General features: G+C 44.4%; 1 protein-coding gene and 1 non-coding gene across 4 annotated transcripts; one reads left to right on the top strand and one right to left on the bottom strand.

Annotated features, from left to right (window-relative positions):
- Positions 1-2,653: 2,653 nt before the first annotated feature.
- Positions 2,654-16,164, bottom strand: KPNA2 (karyopherin subunit alpha 2). 3 transcript variants are annotated; one of them, XM_044247620.1, is made up of 11 exons: positions 16,061-16,164; positions 10,999-11,096; positions 10,712-10,849; positions 8,297-8,385; positions 7,217-7,485; positions 6,664-6,758; positions 6,299-6,562; positions 5,868-6,101; positions 5,433-5,615; positions 3,606-3,755; positions 2,654-3,002 (listed from the first exon to the last, which is right to left on the bottom strand). In XM_044247620.1, the coding sequence occupies exons 2-11, from the start codon at positions 11,071-11,073 to the stop codon at positions 2,910-2,912; spliced, it is 1,590 nt and encodes a 529-aa protein (XP_044103555.1). In that variant the 5' UTR covers positions 11,074-11,096; positions 16,061-16,164; the 3' UTR covers positions 2,654-2,909. The 3 variants fall into 3 exon arrangements, with proteins under 3 accessions (XP_044103555.1, XP_044103554.1, XP_044103553.1); XM_044247619.1 differs by lacking the exon at positions 16,061-16,164 and adding an exon at positions 12,439-12,610; XM_044247618.1 differs by lacking the exon at positions 16,061-16,164 and adding an exon at positions 12,435-12,609.
- An 822-nt stretch (positions 16,165-16,986) lies between these two features.
- TRNAR-CCG lies at positions 16,987-17,059 on the top strand. Its single transcript has one exon. It is a non-coding gene; the product is annotated as a tRNA-Arg (tRNA).
- Positions 17,060-20,010: the final 2,951 nt, after the last annotated feature.

The raw sequence follows: 20,010 nt of genomic DNA, 5'->3' as shown, positions 1-20,010 counted from the left end.
TGATGCAACGTAGGAAGGTAAAGAATCAACACTTGGTACAGTGTTTTTTTTGTTTGTTTGTTTTAAGATTTTATTTATTTATTTGACAGACAGAGATCACAAGCAGGCAGAGAGAGAGAGAGGAGGAAGCAGGCTCCCTGCTGAGCAGAGAGCCCGATGCGGGCCTCGATCCCAGGACCCTGAGATCATGACCTGAGCTGAAGACAGAGGCTTAACCCACTGAGCCACCCAGGCGCCCACTTGGTACAGTGTTTTAACACTGACATTCAACCTTCAACCGTAGCTTAACTCTTAAGCATTTTTGCAACAAGCAAAATTAAGTGCTAGATTTTCCCTTGATACTTGCCTCATGAAAATTTAAGTGTTATCTTCCCACCCCTACTTACCTACTACAGACTAATACAAAATTGAATTGGGCAAAGGGGATTTATTAAAGTTTTTTTTGATTTATTAAAGTTTTAAATGGGATTTAAAACTGATAGGAGCTACAACATGTGGTGCATTAATAAAAGCTGTTTAGACAACACTTTGTGAAAGAGGAAAATGTTGGCGGCTGTAGAGCATTTTATTGGATTTTCAAAAATCAAGCTGAATGTGAAACTCGTTCTCAGAAAATTTTATCCAGTTAAGTTCAATGAAGACATACAAATGCCTCCGTGGATTTGAACTCCAAGGAAACCAGCGTGCTAAAAATGCTATCTAAGATAGGAAAATGTATTTCTGGTGATCAGCTGTCTCCTGCTACTTCACTACTGGGTCACACATTCCCTCTGAAAACGACAGACCTTAACCCTTCTTACCAGCATGTGTTCCACTGGTCCCTCGGCCCACTAAGCCCTACATCTTACAAAAAAAACCTCCGGTCTACCTCGCTTACAACAAAAACATCCGATCTCCAGGTTTACTTCCATGTTCTTTTTTCTCACATTCACGATTTTGGGGTCCAGCCTCTAAGGGACTTACCTTGGAGCAAGGGTAGGAGAAAAGGGCAGTGGAGCCAGTAGGTGGGACAGGGAAGGCGTCTGTGGAGTTCTCCGACTCCTCTTCTGCCTCCCCTTTGTGGAAACCCTTGTAAACAAAGAGCCGAGAAGATGACCAGGGTTCCCAGAAGCGCTGAGCTCGGGAGGACCAGGTGTAGCATGGCTTGGTGCTCCAAATTTAAAAACTGGGCGGCAGGAGGTGTTTCAAATAAGCTTAGCCACGTTACTATTTCTCCACCTAAGCATTAAATGTGTGTATTTTGTAGCGGCCACTTTAAAAGCCGGTTACCTGCAAAAGGCAAAACATGCTCAGGCGCAGGTTGAACTGAAGGGGCTGAGAATATCCTTACTTTCCTTCCTACGGAGACCAAGTACACGGAAATCTGTTGCATCATACTACCACTGACTTGCAGACCAGCTTATTTTACTGAATACAGTAGCTCTTCGAATTCTCGTCTTCAACCCAAAAGCCCACGCCACCCCCTAGCTCTGGAGCTTCTCTGGGAGAACAAGCCGGCGGAGCTGGCCGGTTTCAGCTGCGGAGGGAGGCCGGGTCCCCGCTTTCCCGCCAGCCGCAGAGGACCGGACAGGAGTGCTTTCAAGGTGCATTTCATTCGTCCTGACCTCTGGGGCACTTCGGCTAACCCTCCCTCTCCCCCGCATCCATTTCCTACACTGCTAATAGCATAACCATTCTTTAGATTAGTGGCTTAACACCTGGACTGGACAGAAAGGGCAGATGGGCAATAAACTTAAGAGAGAAGCCACTCGGACCCCACCCCTTAAACAACATCTGGGTAAACCAACGTACCCCTCCGAAACCACGTGCTGCCTTGAAGTTTGGGAGAAATGAATGCTACCTGTAGCTCGAGACCACCTGCAATTACATTTAATATACATATATAGGAGCACCTGGGTGGCTCAGTGGGTTAAGCCTCTGCCTTTGGCTCGGGTCATGATCTCTGTTCAGCAGAGAACCAGATTCCCCCTCTCTTTCTCTCTCTGCCTACTTGTGATCTCTGTCAAATAAATAGCTAATATCTTTTTAAAAAAATAATATACATACACTTTTTTTAATCCCATCTCTCTGGCCAGCGAGATTTAAGACGACCCTGGCTGAGGGTTTCTAGGAATTTTTATTCATTTTTCTATGAAAATTTCTGAAAAATTCTATTCTGACTAGTGTGTACAAAATATGACACCCGGAAGCGCCCACAGCCATTAGTTACAAAGAATGGAAGAAGCCTAGAGCAAAGCCAGAACTCAGAAGTGGGCAGGAAAAAAAGTCATCACCCTGGTATCCTTGACAGCCTCACAAACCTGACGTCAAACGGTATCTGCAACCAGAACCACACCTCTGCTTACTCGTAAGGGTTTGGGTCCCGGACCCTTCACCTGCAATCTTAACTCCAAATCAGGGACTCCTGGGTGGCTCAGTGGGTTAAGCCTCTGCCTTCGGCTCAGATCATGATCTCATGGGTCCTGGGATCGAGCCCCGTATCGGGATTCCTGCTCAGCAGGGAGCCTGCTTCCCCCTCTCTCTCTGCCTGCCTCTCTGCCTCCTTGTGATCCCTCTCTCTCTCTGTCAAATAAATAAATAAAATCTTAAAATAAAGTCTTAAAAAAAAAAACAAACTCCAAGTCAGAAAAAGCAGGACATAGGAACGGTAAAGTAAAGAAAAGGGTGGAATTTAATCTTTATTTACAGGACACTGCAAGAGAGGAGAGTCCACATAGAAATAAGAAACCCACTGGCAGGAGGAGCTTCATACAGTTTTTACAGTTTGGAACTGGTCAAGTAGAGTTTTGTTGTAAAAAGTGCTACAATAACAAAACACATTTAAAAAGAGTTCTTAGTAGAGAAACAGTAAGACAAACTTCTACCAAACAAAGCACACCACAAACAACTTTCTGCGTCGGCTGTACAAGCTAAAAGTTAAAGGTCCCAGCAGTGCCATCCTGAACCTGGAACGTATAGCCTTCAGAGGTAGTTTCTGGCACAACATTCTGATCTTCCTCTTCCTGGAAGTATTAAAAAACAAAACCAAACGATGTAATTCTGCAAACATAGCACATTTCCAGGCAGTAGTCTGCCGAGAAGTCTGTATTTACTCTGAAGGTCTTCATCTGCTTATCACACCTTTGATGCTGAACCACATTTCAGTATTTGGAATAGGGGAGGGAGGGCTGCTAAAACTTGCCAATTCTGGAGCAACTGGGAAAGGAAGATTCTGAATGGGCAAAGGAACGCTAGCACAACGAACATTTTCTTACCCACCCGTCACTTTTCAGTAGGAAATGGAAGATGGCCTATGCGTGGGGTTGGCCCACTTCTCCATCAACTCCTACACAAACTTACTCTGGAGATATTAAGTCTCTAATAACACTATTCATTCGAAGCAGAGTGGGGATTTTTAAAAATCTTTAAAATTTCTAGTTAAAGATTATATGACCATCAAGCCAAACATTTAAGGAGCAACTATGTACACCATGTCTTACTCACACTGATATTTTGCCATATTGAACAAGGGCACAGGACTCATTTGAAAAATATAATGAAAAAAAACTTAGGGGCTTGACTTTGTGTTCTTCCCAAAATCTCGTTAACGTTACCATGTCACTCACCTCTACAGAGAAATACTTTTCAATCAAGTTTAATGAAGCTTTGTACACAGACTCATTTTCATGGTTTTGCAGAGCCTCGATTTTGTCCAAACCTCCACATTCTTCAATCATTATACTAAGTTTCTCAGTTTCACCTAGTTTCTCAGCAGCCTAAAAAAAGTCCAAGTTTACTGGAATTTACTGAAGGTTCTATTTTAATAAAAACAATGTTCATGTTTGCATATTGACACATCAGAAAACCACTTGAAAGTTCCTTCGACAATCCTATGAGATGGTTTTATCTCCAGTTTGCATTTTCTAAAAATTCAAGGGAGATGAGATCTGTTCTCGCTCAGCCAGATCTTACAGTAGTTCTCTCATTCCTGTGCATCAAAATCACCTGGGCAACTTTAAAAACACCACCATGTCCAGGTTCAGTGGGTCTGTGATGGGAACAAAAATTCCTCTCTTATAAGAGCACATCAGAGGCACCTGGGTGGCTCAGCCGGTTAAGCTCTGACTCTTGGTTTCAGCTCATCATCTCAGGGGTCCTGGGACTGTGCCCCGCGGTGCGCTCAGCACTTGGTCTGCTGAGATTCTCTCTCCCTCTCCCTCCCCGACAGGCTCTGTCTCATAAATGAACAAATGAGTGAACTAATACAGAAATAGAATCCTTTTTATTTATTTTTAAAAGATTTTATTTATTTATTTGACAGACAGAGATCACAAGTAGGCAAGGCAGGCAGGCGACAGAGAGAGAGGAGGAAGCAGGCTCCCCGATGAGCAGGGAGCCCGCTTCCCTCTCTCTCTCTGCCTGCCTCTGTCTCCTTGTGATCTCTGTCAAATAAACAAATAAAAAAAAATAAAAATAAAAATAAAAAGCACCTCAGATAACACCAAAGTGTAGTCAAGGCAGAGAACCACTGTCTAAGGGCAAATATGGCCTAAGGCGTATAAAAATAAATTATCCTGATTGGATTACTTGCTGATATCAAGAATGTATTAAGTATAAAAATGGTATTGTGGTTAGCTTTATTTATTTTAAAGATTTTATATATTTATTTGACAGGAGGACACCGAGAGAGCACACAAGCAGGGGGAATGGGAGAGGGAGAAGCAGACTCCCCACTGAGCAGGGAGCCTGATGTGGGACTCCGTCCCAAGACCCTGGGATCATGACCTGAGCTGAAGGCAGACGCTTAACGACTGAGCCACCCAGGTGCCCCATCTTTTTTAAAGTCCTCAAACTTTAGGGTACATAAATATTTACATATGAAATAATTTATTTGCTTCAAAATAATTTAGAGGGTTTAAGTAAGGGGGAGTAGGAAAATAGGCCAAATGCTGACAAATTATTTATGCTGGGTAATGGATACACCAAGCATCATTATTCTAGACTAGACTTGACTCTTCTAGATAAAATTTCCATAATCAGGAATTTAAAGCCATTAGGTAGAACCTACTTAACTCCAACCACTGTGACAAAGTGCCACATGCTAGCATACTCGGGTTAAAAGGAAGGGAACCAGAAGAAAAATAAAATTAGATAACTAAGTCATCAAAATTTAATTGCACCAAAATTCAGTAGGACATTGGAGAATTAAAGATTTCTGGCAAAATAGATAGGAATGAATCGTGTCCACATATTGACTTGATTTCAATTCAGGTCACCCACTTGTCATCTCTTTTAAATCTCTTATAATCCCTTGTCATGTCTTACCAAGAGTGTGCCCCACATTAACAGCCTTTCTAATTCTGTGGCTACTAAGTAAACTTAGCTGCCCTCCCTGAGTCTGGTTATCATCCATTACCATCAAACCCCAATTCAAATGCTACCTTATGACTTACCTGAAAGATGTTGGAAATGGCATCCAGAATGACCAGAATAATTTTGGTATCCTTCGCAGTTAAGAGGTTCATCAGTGGTTCTATTATGCCACAATGGACGAGGTATACTATCTGTTCAACTGTCCCACCACTTGTATAGTTGGTCACAGCCCACACAGCTTCCTTTTGTGTCTTAAAGTCTGCCTAATAAACATAAGGCAACAAGTTTACTTCAGAACAACTGTAAAAATAAGATCCCAAAAGTGCGGTTATAGAAAAACAAGGACTAAAACTACTGATTCCTTCCAACCTTAAGTGAAAGGGGTTACTGGCCACTATTTAACAAAGGACTTAGAACCCAACACTAGTTCATTAAGAATCTTACCAAGCACAGCTCTACCAAATGTCCATCCGGAAGTACTAGCAACCTTTGACCAAGTAGTAAGACCTCATTACCTTAGAGAGAACACCAACGAGGAACGGGACTAATCCGTGATTCACAACTTGCTGTATCTGGTCCTGGCGGCCAGCTGTGATGTTTGACATTGTCCACGTGGCTTCCTTCTGAATATTAGTTTTGGGGTTCGTTAGCAGGCTGGGAAAGATAGCAAGCGCTCCTGCGTCTATTACAACCTGAGTCTGTTCATCTGTCCCAGTGACAATATTTCCTATGGCTCTTAGCGCAGGAGTCTGAAAAGGAAAAAAAAAAAAAGCTGATGCCAACGGTTATCATTTATTTCTTCCAGCACTACTCAAAAATTCTACACCCTAAAGGTCTGACAAGTCAGAGGCTCCTCTCGTGGTCTAAAACAGACAATGTGTCGACACTAGTATCAACTGACCATACTTCCTATGGTCTGTATTCTTGTTAAAAAGTTACAACTTACCACAATGGGCAACTCAGTAGCTCCTAGAAGCTTCACAAGCTGGGGCACAACTCCTGTTTTCACGACCATTTCAATCCGTTCGTTTGGACCATCCGTCAGGTAGGAGATGGCCCAGCAGGTATCTGCCAAGACCTCTGGATCATCGTGATGCAGGAGACGAACTAAGGTAGGAAGAATCTGCTCGACGGCATCTAGCGGGGGTGCGGGGTTCTTGTTGCGACAAAGGTTTGAAAGTGTCCAAGTCAGGTTACGTAAGTAGCCACACTAAGGGGAAAGAGAAATGCAGTGAGATAACCTCTATACTTTGACAGGGTGCAAAAACTTAGAATCAAGAAGTGAGTCACCCGACTTCAGTCGTAACTTACTGCTAACGATGACATATCCGGAACCGCGAGGAGAGCCAGAAGCGGATCAACCGCACCGTACTTGATAACCAAGTCTCGAAAAACGGAACCGTCCCCTAAAACAAAGAGGCAAGGTTCATCAGAATCTACTTGTCTAGCACCACCCATGTTCAGTGACGGAGCGCATCAGCTTCCCCACACAAAGACAACACTCCTGGAAACTCCTTCATCTACTTATGAGATGCCACTGGCACCCGCGCAAGCACGAGAAGCCAGCAAGCTTAAATCCTAACACACAGCTCCCTACTCCTTAGGACAACCTCAGTGTGATTAGAGACAGAAGAATTTCATTTATTTATTTATTTATTTGGAAATGTTTGACTTTTTCAGAACAGTTTTATTTAGGGACAAATCAGTATTGGCTCACAATTATTTAATAAACGTGTAACGTATTTTTATCCCCAGGGGTACAGGTCTGTCAATCGCCAGGTTTACACATTTCACAGCACTCACCATAGCACAGACCCTCCCCAATGTCCATATCCCCAAGAGACAGAATTTTAAGCCCAAGTACCTGCAATGTTTCCTAGCGCCCACACAGCCTGTTCGCTGATGTGGGCGTGGGAAGATGCCAACAGGGAAATGAAGGCTGGGATCGCGCCTCCGTCGACCACAGCCTTGGTCTGTTCGGAGGTCCCGGAAGCAATGTTGGTGAGAGCCCAAGCGGATTCAAACTGAATGGGACTACAATCAGTTCTGCCCAAGAAGGACACAAATTTTGGAATCAAACCAGCCCGGATTATGTTGTCTATGGGGGGCTGCTTTTCCCGAGAAAGCAGTTTCCTAAGGGAAACAGAAGTTGAAGATGATTAACAAGAGAAGTCTGTTAACTTTAAAAATCAATATAAAATGCAATTCAAGGCTTTAGAACTTGAGACAGCCTCTTAGTAACGTACTTAATGTTGAGATCTCCTGGGATTTGAGCAGAGATGAACAGACTGGTTCTGTTCTGCTGAACAGTTCTGTGACTGCTGCCACACGTGGTGTCCTGAACTATCTTCTTTCCAGAATTGAAATATTACCAGTCATGTAAATTAGCCTCCTCTGTGCATCCCCATAAACTTTAGATCTGGCCACTTTGAAACTGACGCAATTACACTACCATTGTTAATTTATGTTTCCCCAACTACCAGTGAGTTGAAGTATCTTCTCCTTTACCACTTGTTACTTGGATTTGTTTTTCAGCACACTGTCTCTATACAAATTATTAATTCTTTGTTATGGATGTCACAAATATTTGTATGTGACAGAAGGTAAGAGTAAATGCACCATTTTAAATGAACGTGCCAATCCCACCTACTAAATAATTCTTCCATTCTCTGATGCCAAGTGGAAATGCCACCTTGACAAAAACTTTGTAATCTACTTAAAAGGTTATGAAAAGGGTAACAGCAATTATCACTGGGGATGAGCAGGACTTCTGGCAACTGTGATTTACGCAAAATCAGTTTCACCTAAGGGAAGAGTCTACTGAAAACAGACCTACGGGCAACTTAACCTTTACTTTTCCCATGCCCTCTGTCTCTTTCCCACCAAAAAAAATCCAAAAGGTCTGCTATCTTAGGTTACCCGTGCTTTGGCAGAAAAGACTTACCTAGCAGCTTGAGTAGCCTGGAGCTGGCTTTCCAAATTGTTGCTATTTATGCCCTTGACAATGTCATCAACTGACCAATTTACAGTGCCCTGCGAGAAGACAGTGGTATTAATTTCACAAATCCTTTTTATCATTTTTAAGGTTAAATACAAACAATAAGCTCCCTACTTGCCATTGTGAAGACATTTTTAGGTTTATAATCAGTTACTAAAAAGTTTAGCCTTATGTTTACTTTTGGCTATTAAATATTTGTTCTTTCATATACGGAACAGGGCTCAAGCTTGGTGTATGACTCCCTGGAATCTCCAGATAAGGAGAACAACCCTAGCATTCTGTCACGAAGAGAGGAAACAGTGAACAATTTAGTAAATGAAATTAGGGCAGTATGAAGGTTGGTCCTACATTAGCCTCAATCACTTGCTTTCAGACACGCTGTTAGGGAGAAAGGGATGGAGTTATGTGGGCAGCGTGCTGGGGATTTTCATATCTCAGCTTACAATCTACGCATTTCCACAGTGCAGTGCTACGAAATGTTTCATGTTGTAATCTCAGTAGAAGAGTTTGAGAATCGGGGCTATAGTTGACTCAAAAAGACAGCATCCCCTTTTCCATAGGAAAAGTTGTTAGAACTTAACAAGGAAAATGCAAAAAAACAGATAACCATAAAACAAATGGTGACTCTTCATGTTCTGTTAGCATTTACTCTCCATCTTTAGTGCACAGCTGGGATGCTTTGGGAATTCTGAAAAGGGAACATTTTTCCTGCTAGGTTGACCAAGGAGTGCTAGAAGAAGATAGGATCTGAATATAGTACCCCGGGGGAAAAAAAATGGAGGCACTAAAGGTTCCCGTACCTTTGAAAGATAAAAAAGATAAATTTACAAAAAAATTTTTTTCAAACAATGTGGATTTTTTTAAAGGATTTTATTTATTTATTTGACGGAGAGAGACATCACAAGTAGGCAGAAAGGCAGGCAGGGGGGTGGGTGGGTGGGGGAAGCAGGCTCCCTGCTGAGCAGAGAGCCAGATGAGAGGCTCAATCCCAGGACCCTGGGATCATGACCTGAGTGGAAGGCAAAGGCTTTAATCCACTGAGCCACCCAGGCACCCAAGAATATGGATTTAAGACTACCAAAGTTTTTACCGGGCACCTGGGTGGCTCAATGAGTTAAAGCTTCTGCCTTCCGCTCAGGTCATGATCCCAGGGTCTCGGGATCGAGCCCAGCATTGGGCTCTCAGCTCAGCAGGGAGCCTGCTTCCCCACCCTACCCTCACCTGACTCTGACTCTGCCTACTTGTGATCTCTCTCTGTCAAATAAATAAATAAAATCTTAAAAATAAAAAAATAAATAAAAAATAAAACTACCAAAGTTTTTAAGCAAAGAAGAGGTCTAAAGCAGTATTTTATTTAGGATTTTATTTATGTATTTGACAGACAGAGATAACAAGTAGGCAGAGAGGCAGGCAGAGAGACAGGAGGAAGCAGGCTCCCCACAGAGCAGAGAACCCGATGTGCGGCTCCATCCCAGGACCCTGAGATCATGACCTGAGCCGGAGGCAGAGGCTTTAACTCACTGAACCACCCAAGTGCCTATAAAGCAGTATTTTAAGACTATATTTAGGTAAACAGTATGTAGCACAGAATGAAAAGAAAAGATAAATTAGAAGACCACTGAAAATATTTCGGAAGGGAAAAGATTTGAACAGAGCTGGTTGACAAGCACAAAAAATAAGGTACACCAAAGGGTGCCTAGGTGGCTCCATAGGTTAAGCCTCTGCCTTCAGCTCAGGTCACAGTCTCGAGGTCCTGGGATGGAGTTCCGCATTCGGCTCTGCTCCGTGGGGAGACTGCTTCCCCCTCGCCCTCTGCCTACTTGTGATTTCTCTGTCAAATAAATAAATAAAATCTTTGGGGGAAAAAAAATAGGGCACACCCAAAAAAGCCAGAAAGTGATTGGTCCCAGACACACTAACTTTCAGTTAACACTGGAATGGCCAGTTGCGGACTGAACTGGTGGCTAGAAATACAGGGAAACCCGAAGGGAGTTTAGAGCTAAAGGAGATCTTGGAATCAGCTTCAGCAGATTATGGAGAGTGGACAGGAAAGAAGACAACATAACAGAATTATTGACTGGGAACATTAAAAAAGCTCTTCACAGAGTCCATAGTTAAAACCATTAGACTAGGAATGTTATTTAAATTTCTTTCTTTCTTTTAGTAGGCTCCATACCCCGTGTGGAGCCCAGTGCGGGGCTCTGGGCTCACAAGCCTAAGATCAAGACCTGAGCTGAGATAGAGAGTCAGATTCTTAAGCGACTGGGCCAGCCAGGCGCCCTTATTATTTAAATTTCTAAAAAAAGCACCATATTGATTTTGTGGGTTTGCCATAATTCATTATCTAAAGTATGTATTTACCTGGTTGTTGCGGTTTTCCTGCAGTGGAGAGGTAGCATCATCGGGAAACGAGCTTACGTTTCTCCTTTTCAGCATCTGGTCATCTTTCTTCGCTTTCCTCAGCTCCACATTAACTTCTATTCGACGCCGCCTCATTTCCTTGGAGAAAGATAAACCACTTCACCTACTATATCAGTTTTTGCTGCTAAGTGAGGACATTTATTTCAAATTTCCTCAAAGCTCTGATCCCTTCCCAAATAGCTTTTGCATTTAAAAAATACCATAGGAAAGCAACAGAAGGTACTCACTGTACTGTCTTTCCCCTTGTTCTTGAATCTGTTAAGGCGGGCAGCTGGTGAATTAGCATTCTCGTTGGTGGACATGGTTATGAGACAAAGGGAGAAAGCTGTAAGATGGAGAGAAAAAAAATTTCCCTTTTATCATTCTGCTTTGTCGATAAAAGCATTCACAGAATTATCGAGCATATACTGGAGGCACACTTGTCTATTACAGGAGCAACTTTCTTTTTCAGCACCATGAAATAGTGAACTGGCCAGACAGTATTAGTCCCCTCCCTTCGGAAGGACTTTGACTTCCTGGAGCAGTGCTGTCCATCAGAAACAGAAAGCACCCTGTATAAATTTAAATTTCCTAGTAAGCACATTTTTCAAAAAAGCAAAAAGAAACTAGTGAAATTAATTTTAATCTACTTTAACCCAACACATCCAATAATGCTCTCATTTCAACATGTTACATAGTATTTGGAGTTACTGAGATATTTTACACTTCTTTTCATACAAATTCTCCGAAATCTTGTGTGTACTTTAGGCTTACAGCATATCCCAGTCCGGACTAGCCACATCGGCTGGGTGACTACCATACTGGACAGTGCAACTGGACTATTTCAATTAAGTAGTTAATTTTAGGAAAAGTGGGGGAACTCAGCTCACAGTTAAAACCCATGTCCTAGCAGCAATAAATCCATATCCCGGAGGCTCTCCCTATTGTCTTTAAATGGCCAAAATAGGTAGATTCTCCACGGCTGAAAATGAAACATTGGACTCGTCATCACATTACGGAGTCTCCCCCAACATTTTGTGTCACCACTGAAAACTCGAGACACAGTTCTGCATCCGCAGCATCTCGCCAACATTCTCATCTGCAGGAATTTCGAGTGAATGCATTTAATCAGACTGCGATCAACTGTCCTCCCTTCACACTGAGATCTTTAAGAGCGATCGCCAAAAGGGGACAAAGTACAAATCCTCCTTTTAATTCGTTATCTTTCATTCCGTGATGTTCTTTTCCGACGCTGTGTCACAGCCAGCCCTGGGCCTACGTGTTAAGAGTCAGTTCTTCCAACCGCCAACCCCATCTCCAGGCCCTGCCCCTGCCCCCCACCCGGGAAGATGCAACGGGGAAACCGGCGGAGGACCGGCCAGAGGCGCCGGGCCGTCTCCCGGGACTCTCGCCCTCGGGCCGCACGGATTTTCCCGGCCGCGACGCGCCAGAGGTCTCGCCGCGGTTCGCAGAGCCTCGGCGCCCTAAAACCCAAGCACTCGTACCGCGGAACACCCGCCTCGTCAACGAACGACGCCCCCGGGGCCTCGCCAACCAGGGAGGCCGAGAGCCAGGTCGGGCGTGTGCTCCCGGCCTCCCCTCCCGCCACCCGCCACCCGCAAGCGGAGGGCGGCCTGCACGTCTGCCGTTATCACTCGGGCCGGGCTCCGGCCTGAGTTCGTACCTACACGGCCGGCTCAGGCTTCCACGGGAGGCGGTCCGGGACGCGCAGGCTGCAGGTCAGCTGCCCTCAAAACGTCCACCACGGATCACCCCAAAGACGGTGTGGCTCGTGCAGCCGGCCGGCGCGATTTAAATTTCCCGGTGTCCCCGCATTCGGATTGGCCAGTTCGAGCCTACGCTGCGTGCCCATTGGCGAATTTAAAAAACACGTTAAGTTGGGAGGGGGGGTGTCACAGGGCCAAGAAGTAGAGATGATAGCATCGCGAGATATGGGAGCGGCCGGGCAATCCCAGAAGGCTTTGCAGTTGGATGAAGAAAGACTCCAGATCCCGGCATGCAGCGGGTCAGTTCTCAGCACCTGGGGCCTAGGCAGAAGGCTTATGCTAGGGACGTCGCTAGTAGGTTCTTTGCCTGGGCGGCTGCTTTAACCATAACACCACAGCACCACAGCTGACTTGCAAAATAATTTTCTTTAAAGTCTTGATAAAGAGGAGGTGGGTTATAAAAAAAAAATCTTGATATGGAAACATATTGCTAAGAATTTTCTCCCTGATAGGACACAGTAGGAACTTGATAGGGGTTCCTGGCCATTATGGAAGGAAAAGTTAAGGCAGGTTTGTCCTGCATTTTTTAGTTCTTTTATTTTTTTAGCTTGTGTCATAAAAGACTGCATAGAAGCCACAAATCTGGTAATAAAAGGTTTCTTATGCCTGTTTCTCCAGTATTTTTAAATACTTTAAAATACAGAAGAGCTGCAAATCTTTACCCAGATTTGCCAAATGTTAACATTTTGCCACATTTTCTATTTCTCATGTATACACACACATACATACACACAAGCGTGGGTGTGTAAAAGTAATATGTAAGACATATGTATATACATTTGAACCAACCAAGTATAACTTTCAGAAATTCTGTACCTTAACCACTGTATATTTCAGTGTGTATCTTCTGATGACATTCTCTTATATGACCAACCACAATCATCAAATTCAGGACAAATGTACTTTTTTTTGTTTTGTTTAAGGATATTTTTAAGGTTTATTTATTTACTTGAGAGAGAAAGCGCACGCACAGAGGGAGAATCAGACCCCAGCTGAGCAGGGAGCTTGTTGCAGAACTCGATACCAGGACCCTGGGATCAAGACCTGAGCTGAAAGCAAACCCTTAACCAACTGAGCCACCCAGGTGCCCCTTTAAGGATTTTTTTTTTTTTTAAGATTTTTTTGTTTTTCTGTGTGTGTGTGTTTTAGTAATCTCTACACCCATTCTGAGGCTCAAACTCATGACCCTGAGATCAATAGTTGCATGCTCTACTCACTAAGCCTGCCAGGGACCCTAAGACAACTAAATTTTGATATATTATTTATTATATAGTCTGTATTCAAGTTTTGCCAATTGCTCTGGTATGTTCTATGCTGTATTTTACACTTTTCTGAAAATGTTTGCAGTTTCTTGCATCACAAATGGTTATCAGAGCATCAGACTTAAAGATCTGTTTTCTTTCTGCAATTTTTCTGTATTCTAAAAATGGTATTTTTAGAAATGTTGTATTGGTTGTATTTATTACTATAAATAAATTCAAACATTGAACTTTGTCCATTATTGTAGGCATTTTTGCAAGCTTCACTCATTGTGTAGCAGGCGTGGGGCTCACTGGGAGTTGATTTGGCTCCCACATACTCAGTATGATCCCATCCCCCTAACCGCAAAAATGTGGAAAGAATTCACCCCTAAACCAGTCCTTGCTAGGGATTCTCTTGGCTACTATGAATGGTTCAGGGAAGCATATGACCTAAATTCATTCAGTTGGGAAGCCTATGTCTTTTGTTTAATGACTTGAGATAGGAAAGCAGGCTCTGTTCTTCTGGTCTGGGGGATGTGAGTCCTAGAAATTTGAATAGGACAATTGTAGAGAAACCATGAAAGCTCTGATCAACAGCCTGCCCTACCTCTGAAGGTTGTAATTATATAACTTTGCAATTATGTCACCCGACAAACTTCATTTTTAAGCTAGTTATATTGAGTTTTCTTTTGCTTGAAAATATGGAGTACTATTTGCCCAGAAGTGTTCTAAGTGTTTTATGTATATTAATACATCTAATCTTCACAACTCTATGTTGCAGTATTATTAGTACCTGTACCATTTCACAGAAGAGAAGACTGAATTAGGAGTGGTTAACTCATTTGTCCAGGTTCACACAGCCGGTAAATGGCAGACAGCAGTCGGACCCATGCTGCCATGCTCTCACCCACTATTCCGTACCCTCACCTGAAAACACCTGAAACAGAAATAAGATGTCCAATGGGATGCCTGGGTGACTCAGTTGGTTAAGCAGCTGCCTTAGGCTCAGGTCATGATCCCAGCATCCTGGGATCGAGTCCCACATCGGGCTCCTTGCTCGGCAGGGAGCCTGCTTCTCCCTCTGCCTCTGCCTGCCATTCTGTCTGCCTGTGCTCGCTCTCTCCCCCTCTCTCTCTCTGATAAATAAATAAAATCTTAAAAAAAAAAAAAAAAAAAAGAAATAAGGTGTCCAAACTGAAAGTTGCCTTTGAAAGACACAATGTTGTCCATCCACCCTCTACTCTTAACTATTATAGTTTGGAGGGAGATTCAGGAGAGGGACTAGGCCAATCCGTACATTCCATTCCCAGACCCACGGATTGGTTTGGTGATGAAGATGTAACACAACAAAATAAAATGTTTACTGAGGCCTCTGGGTGTGAGAGATCCTCTCTCTTCCACAGGACTGTGTGTGCTGGTGCCATGAGCCTGAAACTTTGCTGCTTTCAGAGAAGAAAATCCAAGTGTGTCTATGGCTAAATAATCATAGTTTGTCTCTCAGTCATTCTTTCCAGTAAAAACCGTTTTCCATGGAAAAAGCGGTTGCTTTAGCTTGCAACACAACATCATGCAATTTCTTTCCCTCAAAGACTGCCCATTGTGGGGTGCCTGCCTGGATCAGTCGCTGGAGCTTGCAAATCTTGATCTCAGGGTCCTGAGTTCCAGTCCCACCATGGGGTAGAGATTACCTAAAAATGAAATGTCTTTTCTAAAAAGGGGGGAGGGCAGGGTCCTGGGATCAAGCGCGCATCAGGCTCTCTGCTCAGCAGGGAGCCTGCCTCACCCTCTCTCTCTCTGCCCGCCTCTCTGCCTGCTTGTGATCTCTCCCTGTCTCTGTCAAATAAAATCTTTAAAAGAAAAAAAAAAGTGGTGGGGGAGACAACAATTGTATTTTGGTATGTGATAGAAGTGATTCATGTATACTTCCCATTTTGTCATACAAAAATATTAAAAAGATACGTCCTCAATTGTTAATACAATTGACATTTCTTACAGCATCATCAAGGCGGTTCTGAAGCGAACCTGCTACCTCCACCCCCTTCGCCTGTGTGCGAACATGAAGGATGACTATTACTAGTTTGGTTCTACTGCCTTGAATCACTGAGGTGTCAATTTTACCCACTGTCATTTCTGTACCACCAGTGCTAAATGATTAGTGAATTGTTATTTACTAATAACGTCCTAATTTTCATTAAAAGCATTTCCTTAATGACTCAGGGTTTACAAGTACGAAAACACGTGACATACGACACACAGGTATCGAAGATTTGAAAGATACACACCTCAATGTTAACAGTGGAAAGCTCCACGTGGTAGAATTCTGGTTAATTTCAATTTTCATCGTTTGGCTCACCCATGCTTTATGCAATTCTGCAGTGAACAGGCGTTCGGTGTCTAAGGAGAAAACGAAATTGTGCATTTTTAAAAATCACGAATACAGCATCTTCACATGCTGTGGAACCCAAAAGTCTCTGAATCTTTATCCAAGATCCAGGTTAAGATAAAAACAAACAAAATCCCTATTGTTTTGTATTGACGGACCCTTTAAACCGGAGATAAAGAGGAGATAGGGGAGAAAAATGGACGTTAAACGAGTGAGGGAGAAGGGCAGATTTGGGGGAGAAAAAAAAAAAAAAACGTGTTCCCCTGGGATCCCCCAACATTCCCCAGCATATAATAGTTTGGGACAACGCTGCACGCTGGGTTAACTGCGGGAAAGGGTAGGAGGGGCAATAAGGGACGGGAAGGTAGTGAGGTGTGTAGGTGCGGGAGGAGCTCAGGCTCTGCGAGAAGGGGCAGCAGGCGGTCCCAGGGAACTTTGCAAAATGCAGACGCCCGGGCTCAGGTAAACAGAATAAGAACAGAGGTGAGACAGGCATTGGAATTTCGTCCAAGTTCTCCCAAGTGCGCCTAAAGCACAGCCAGGCCAGAGAACCTTCCGAGAAGAACCCCGCAGGCAGAAAGCAGCCCAGAAGTTTCCCCACGCCGGCCACGCAGCCCACGGGGAGGGACGGCCACGCGCAGGCGCACGGGGACGCGGGCGACGGGACGGGCGGAGGGAGCAGAGGGGCGCATGCGCGCGCTGCGGCCGCTGGGGGCGGCTCCCAAATCGCTCGGCGCCCGACTCGAGGCCGCGGCGCGCAGGGCGGGGCGGGGCGCGATGATGGCATCGCGTAAGGAGACGGTGTGAGAACCCGGATCCTGTGGTGACCCAGTGGCCTAATGGATAAGGCATCAGCCTCCGGAGCTGGGGATTGTGGGTTCGAGTCCCATCTGGGTCGCACGGAGTTTAGTTTTGGCGGAGGGAGAGGCGATAAGGAACACTGACGGCAGAGAAGTAGATTTTGAATCGTGGTTCTTTCGCGTCTCTAACAGCGATCTCAAGAACAACTGTGAAGCACCAACTGCCGACAGAACAGATGGCTTGCCCCCATTTTGTTTACCTTTTCAAGCTTAGCTTCCCGGTGGGCAGCCACACCTGCAAAACTTTCTCCCCATCCTTGTCTTTAGGGCTGGCTCCGAACATCTATTTTCAGTACTAAGGAGAGTTTATAGGGAAACAACCAGGTTGTTGCAACGGACATATATAATAAACATATGTCTTGGTTTCTACCCTAAACCCTGGTGAACAACACTCTGTAGTTAGGATATATGGTTTGGGGGTATGTGTAGGTGCGCATGTGTTTGACTTGGAAATTAACGTAATAAAAGAAATACAGACTTTAAGCTTTTCAGACCAGTTCAGTTGACCATCTTGAAAAGTTTAAACTCTTCTTGCAGAACTCGTGCAAGAGGACCATCCCTGAGTGAATTCCTGCTCTTTAAAAACAACTAAATACAAAACGCAATATGCTATCCTGGATTTGAACCTGAAAGAGAAAAAGGACGTCAGGAGGAAAAACAGTGTGGAGCTTAGTTACTTAATTACTTAGTAATATGCCCACGTTGATTCCTTCCTTCTGTTAAATATACATGGCGGTGTAAGATGTTAACATCAGAGGACACTGGCTGAAGGATACAGGGGAGCCTTCCGTTCTGTCTTTGCAACTTCTCTGTGAATCTGACATTATTCCTAAATTAAAATTTTATTTTTAAAAATTAAAATAAAAAGTATTTATTTATTTGAGAGAGAGCGAGCACCTGTGAGCACAAATGAGAGGGGCAGAGGGAGGGGAGAGAGAATCTCAAGCAGACTCCATGCTGAGCGTAGTGCCCAGTGGGGGCTCAATTTCATGACCCTGAGATCAGGACCTGAGCTGAAACCGAGAGTCGGACCCTTAACCCACTGTGCCACCCAGATGCCCCCCAAATTAAAATTTTATTAAAAACTAAACAATCAGTGGAGAAAGGTAACTGATACCCTTACGCCCTTTCTAAGATTAGGAATGTAGTGCTGCATTTTAATTTTTTATTATTTTTTTTAAGTTTGACTTGTTCATCTGAGAGAGAGATACACACATAGAAAGGGCGAGCAGGGGGAGGGACAGAGGGAAAGGGAGACGGGAGGTGGACTCCCCGACAGGGCCCAATCCCGAGATCTGAGATCATGACCTGAGTCAAAGTCAGACCCTTAACCGATGGAGCCACCCAGGAGCCCCCCCAATACTGAATTTTTAAACCAGAACACATTGAGAAAAAGATCAGGGAACAACTCAGCATCTGGGGACATTGAACAACGAAAATACCCCCCTGGTTCCCAGAGGCAAGATCACTCTCCTAACAGAGCACCCAAGCCCGAGGACTGGGCAGGACAAATTTCTCACTGGTTCTCTGCCCTTTGCACTTTTGACTGGCCTGCTTAGGCCTCCGGTGTGCTCCCCTGATTCTCTCACCCCATTCCTCTCCTCCAATCTCCTCCTCCTCGCTCCTTCTCTAAGGTAGATGTTTTGGGGCTCACTCACCAGGGCTCATTCAGCTCAGGTCATGATCCCGGGGTCCTGGGATCGAGCCCCGTGTCAGGCTCCCAAAAAAAAGCTCACCCTTGGTCCTCGGCATCTCATGTGAGTCCTGGGCATCCTCCCCACTCTGGAAGCAGAGTGGTCTCCACGTGTCCAGGGTCTCCGTTTACCCCACCTGCCATACTCTCCTCACTCTCCTCCTGCTGATAGGCAAAATTCTTCTCAAAGGTGACCTCTTAACTGGCACTTTTTTATTTTTTCTTAAACCTTTTTTTTTTTTTTTTAGATTTTATTTATTTATTTGACAGAGATCACAAGTAGGCAGAGAGGCAGGCAGAGAGAGAGGAGGAAGCAGGCTCCCTCTGAGCAGAGAGCCCGATGCAGGGCTCGATCCCACATGACCTGAGCCGAAGGCAGAGGCTTTAACCCACTGAGCCACCCAGGCGCCCCTTAACTGGCCCTTTTTAAAAGATTTATTTTTATTTATTTAGTTGAGAGAGAGAGAGAGCACATGCACACAGGTGGGGGGAGGGCAGGCAGAGTGAGAGAGAGAATCTCAAGCAGATTCCCTGGCTGAGCAGGGAGCCCAACACGGGGCTCGATCTCACGACCCCAAGATCATGACCTGAGCCGCAATCAAGAGTTGGATGCTCAACCACCAGGCGCCCCATTTACTGGTAAATTTAAGAAACACCTTTATAGTCCTTATCTTGCTTAACTTTACCCCAAAGATTGAAGTTCCTGACCAGTCCTTCCTTTTTTTTTCTTTAATAGGAGTAATTTTTTTTTCTTGTTACATAAACTATTTGCTCAACATGGGGCTTGAATTCACAACCTTGGCATGTTCTACAACTGAGCCAGCCACATGCCCCAATCCAATCAGTCCTTCCTTGTTGAAACACACTCTTTGCCCAGGCTTCCAGAAAATCCCATTTCCTCTGTTCTCCAAACAACTTCTTTTCAATCTCCTTTGCTAGTTCCCTCTAGGTGCCAACAATGGAAACAAACCAGCTCAACCGAGGCAAAACAAATGATAATTCAGTGGAAAGACACGGGGGAAGGGTGCCACTCACTAAGCAGCAGGGCTGGCGAGAGTCAAGGACGCACCAATGGGCCCCTAAAAGCGAGGAACTGAGAACACAGCGACTCTGAGAACCAGAAACCTCTGGTCAGGAGGCCACCACTGCTGTCATCATGGGCACTTGTCACACAGCTAGAGCCTCTGACATCTCTTCGTCCACTTGCCCCAGGATCAAGGTTCCTGCCAAATGTTTACAACTGCCCAGCTTGGATCAAGGACCTTTCTCCTGTTGACCCATGGGGCCACAGAGGAA

The sequence above is a fragment of the Neovison vison genome, chromosome 5 (genome assembly GCF_020171115.1).
Source record: "Neovison vison isolate M4711 chromosome 5, ASM_NN_V1, whole genome shotgun sequence".
Taxonomy (NCBI): Eukaryota; Metazoa; Chordata; class Mammalia; order Carnivora; family Mustelidae; genus Neogale; species Neogale vison.
The sequence above is the reverse complement of the archived record's forward strand: the minus strand, read 5'-3'. Positions and strand labels throughout refer to the sequence as shown.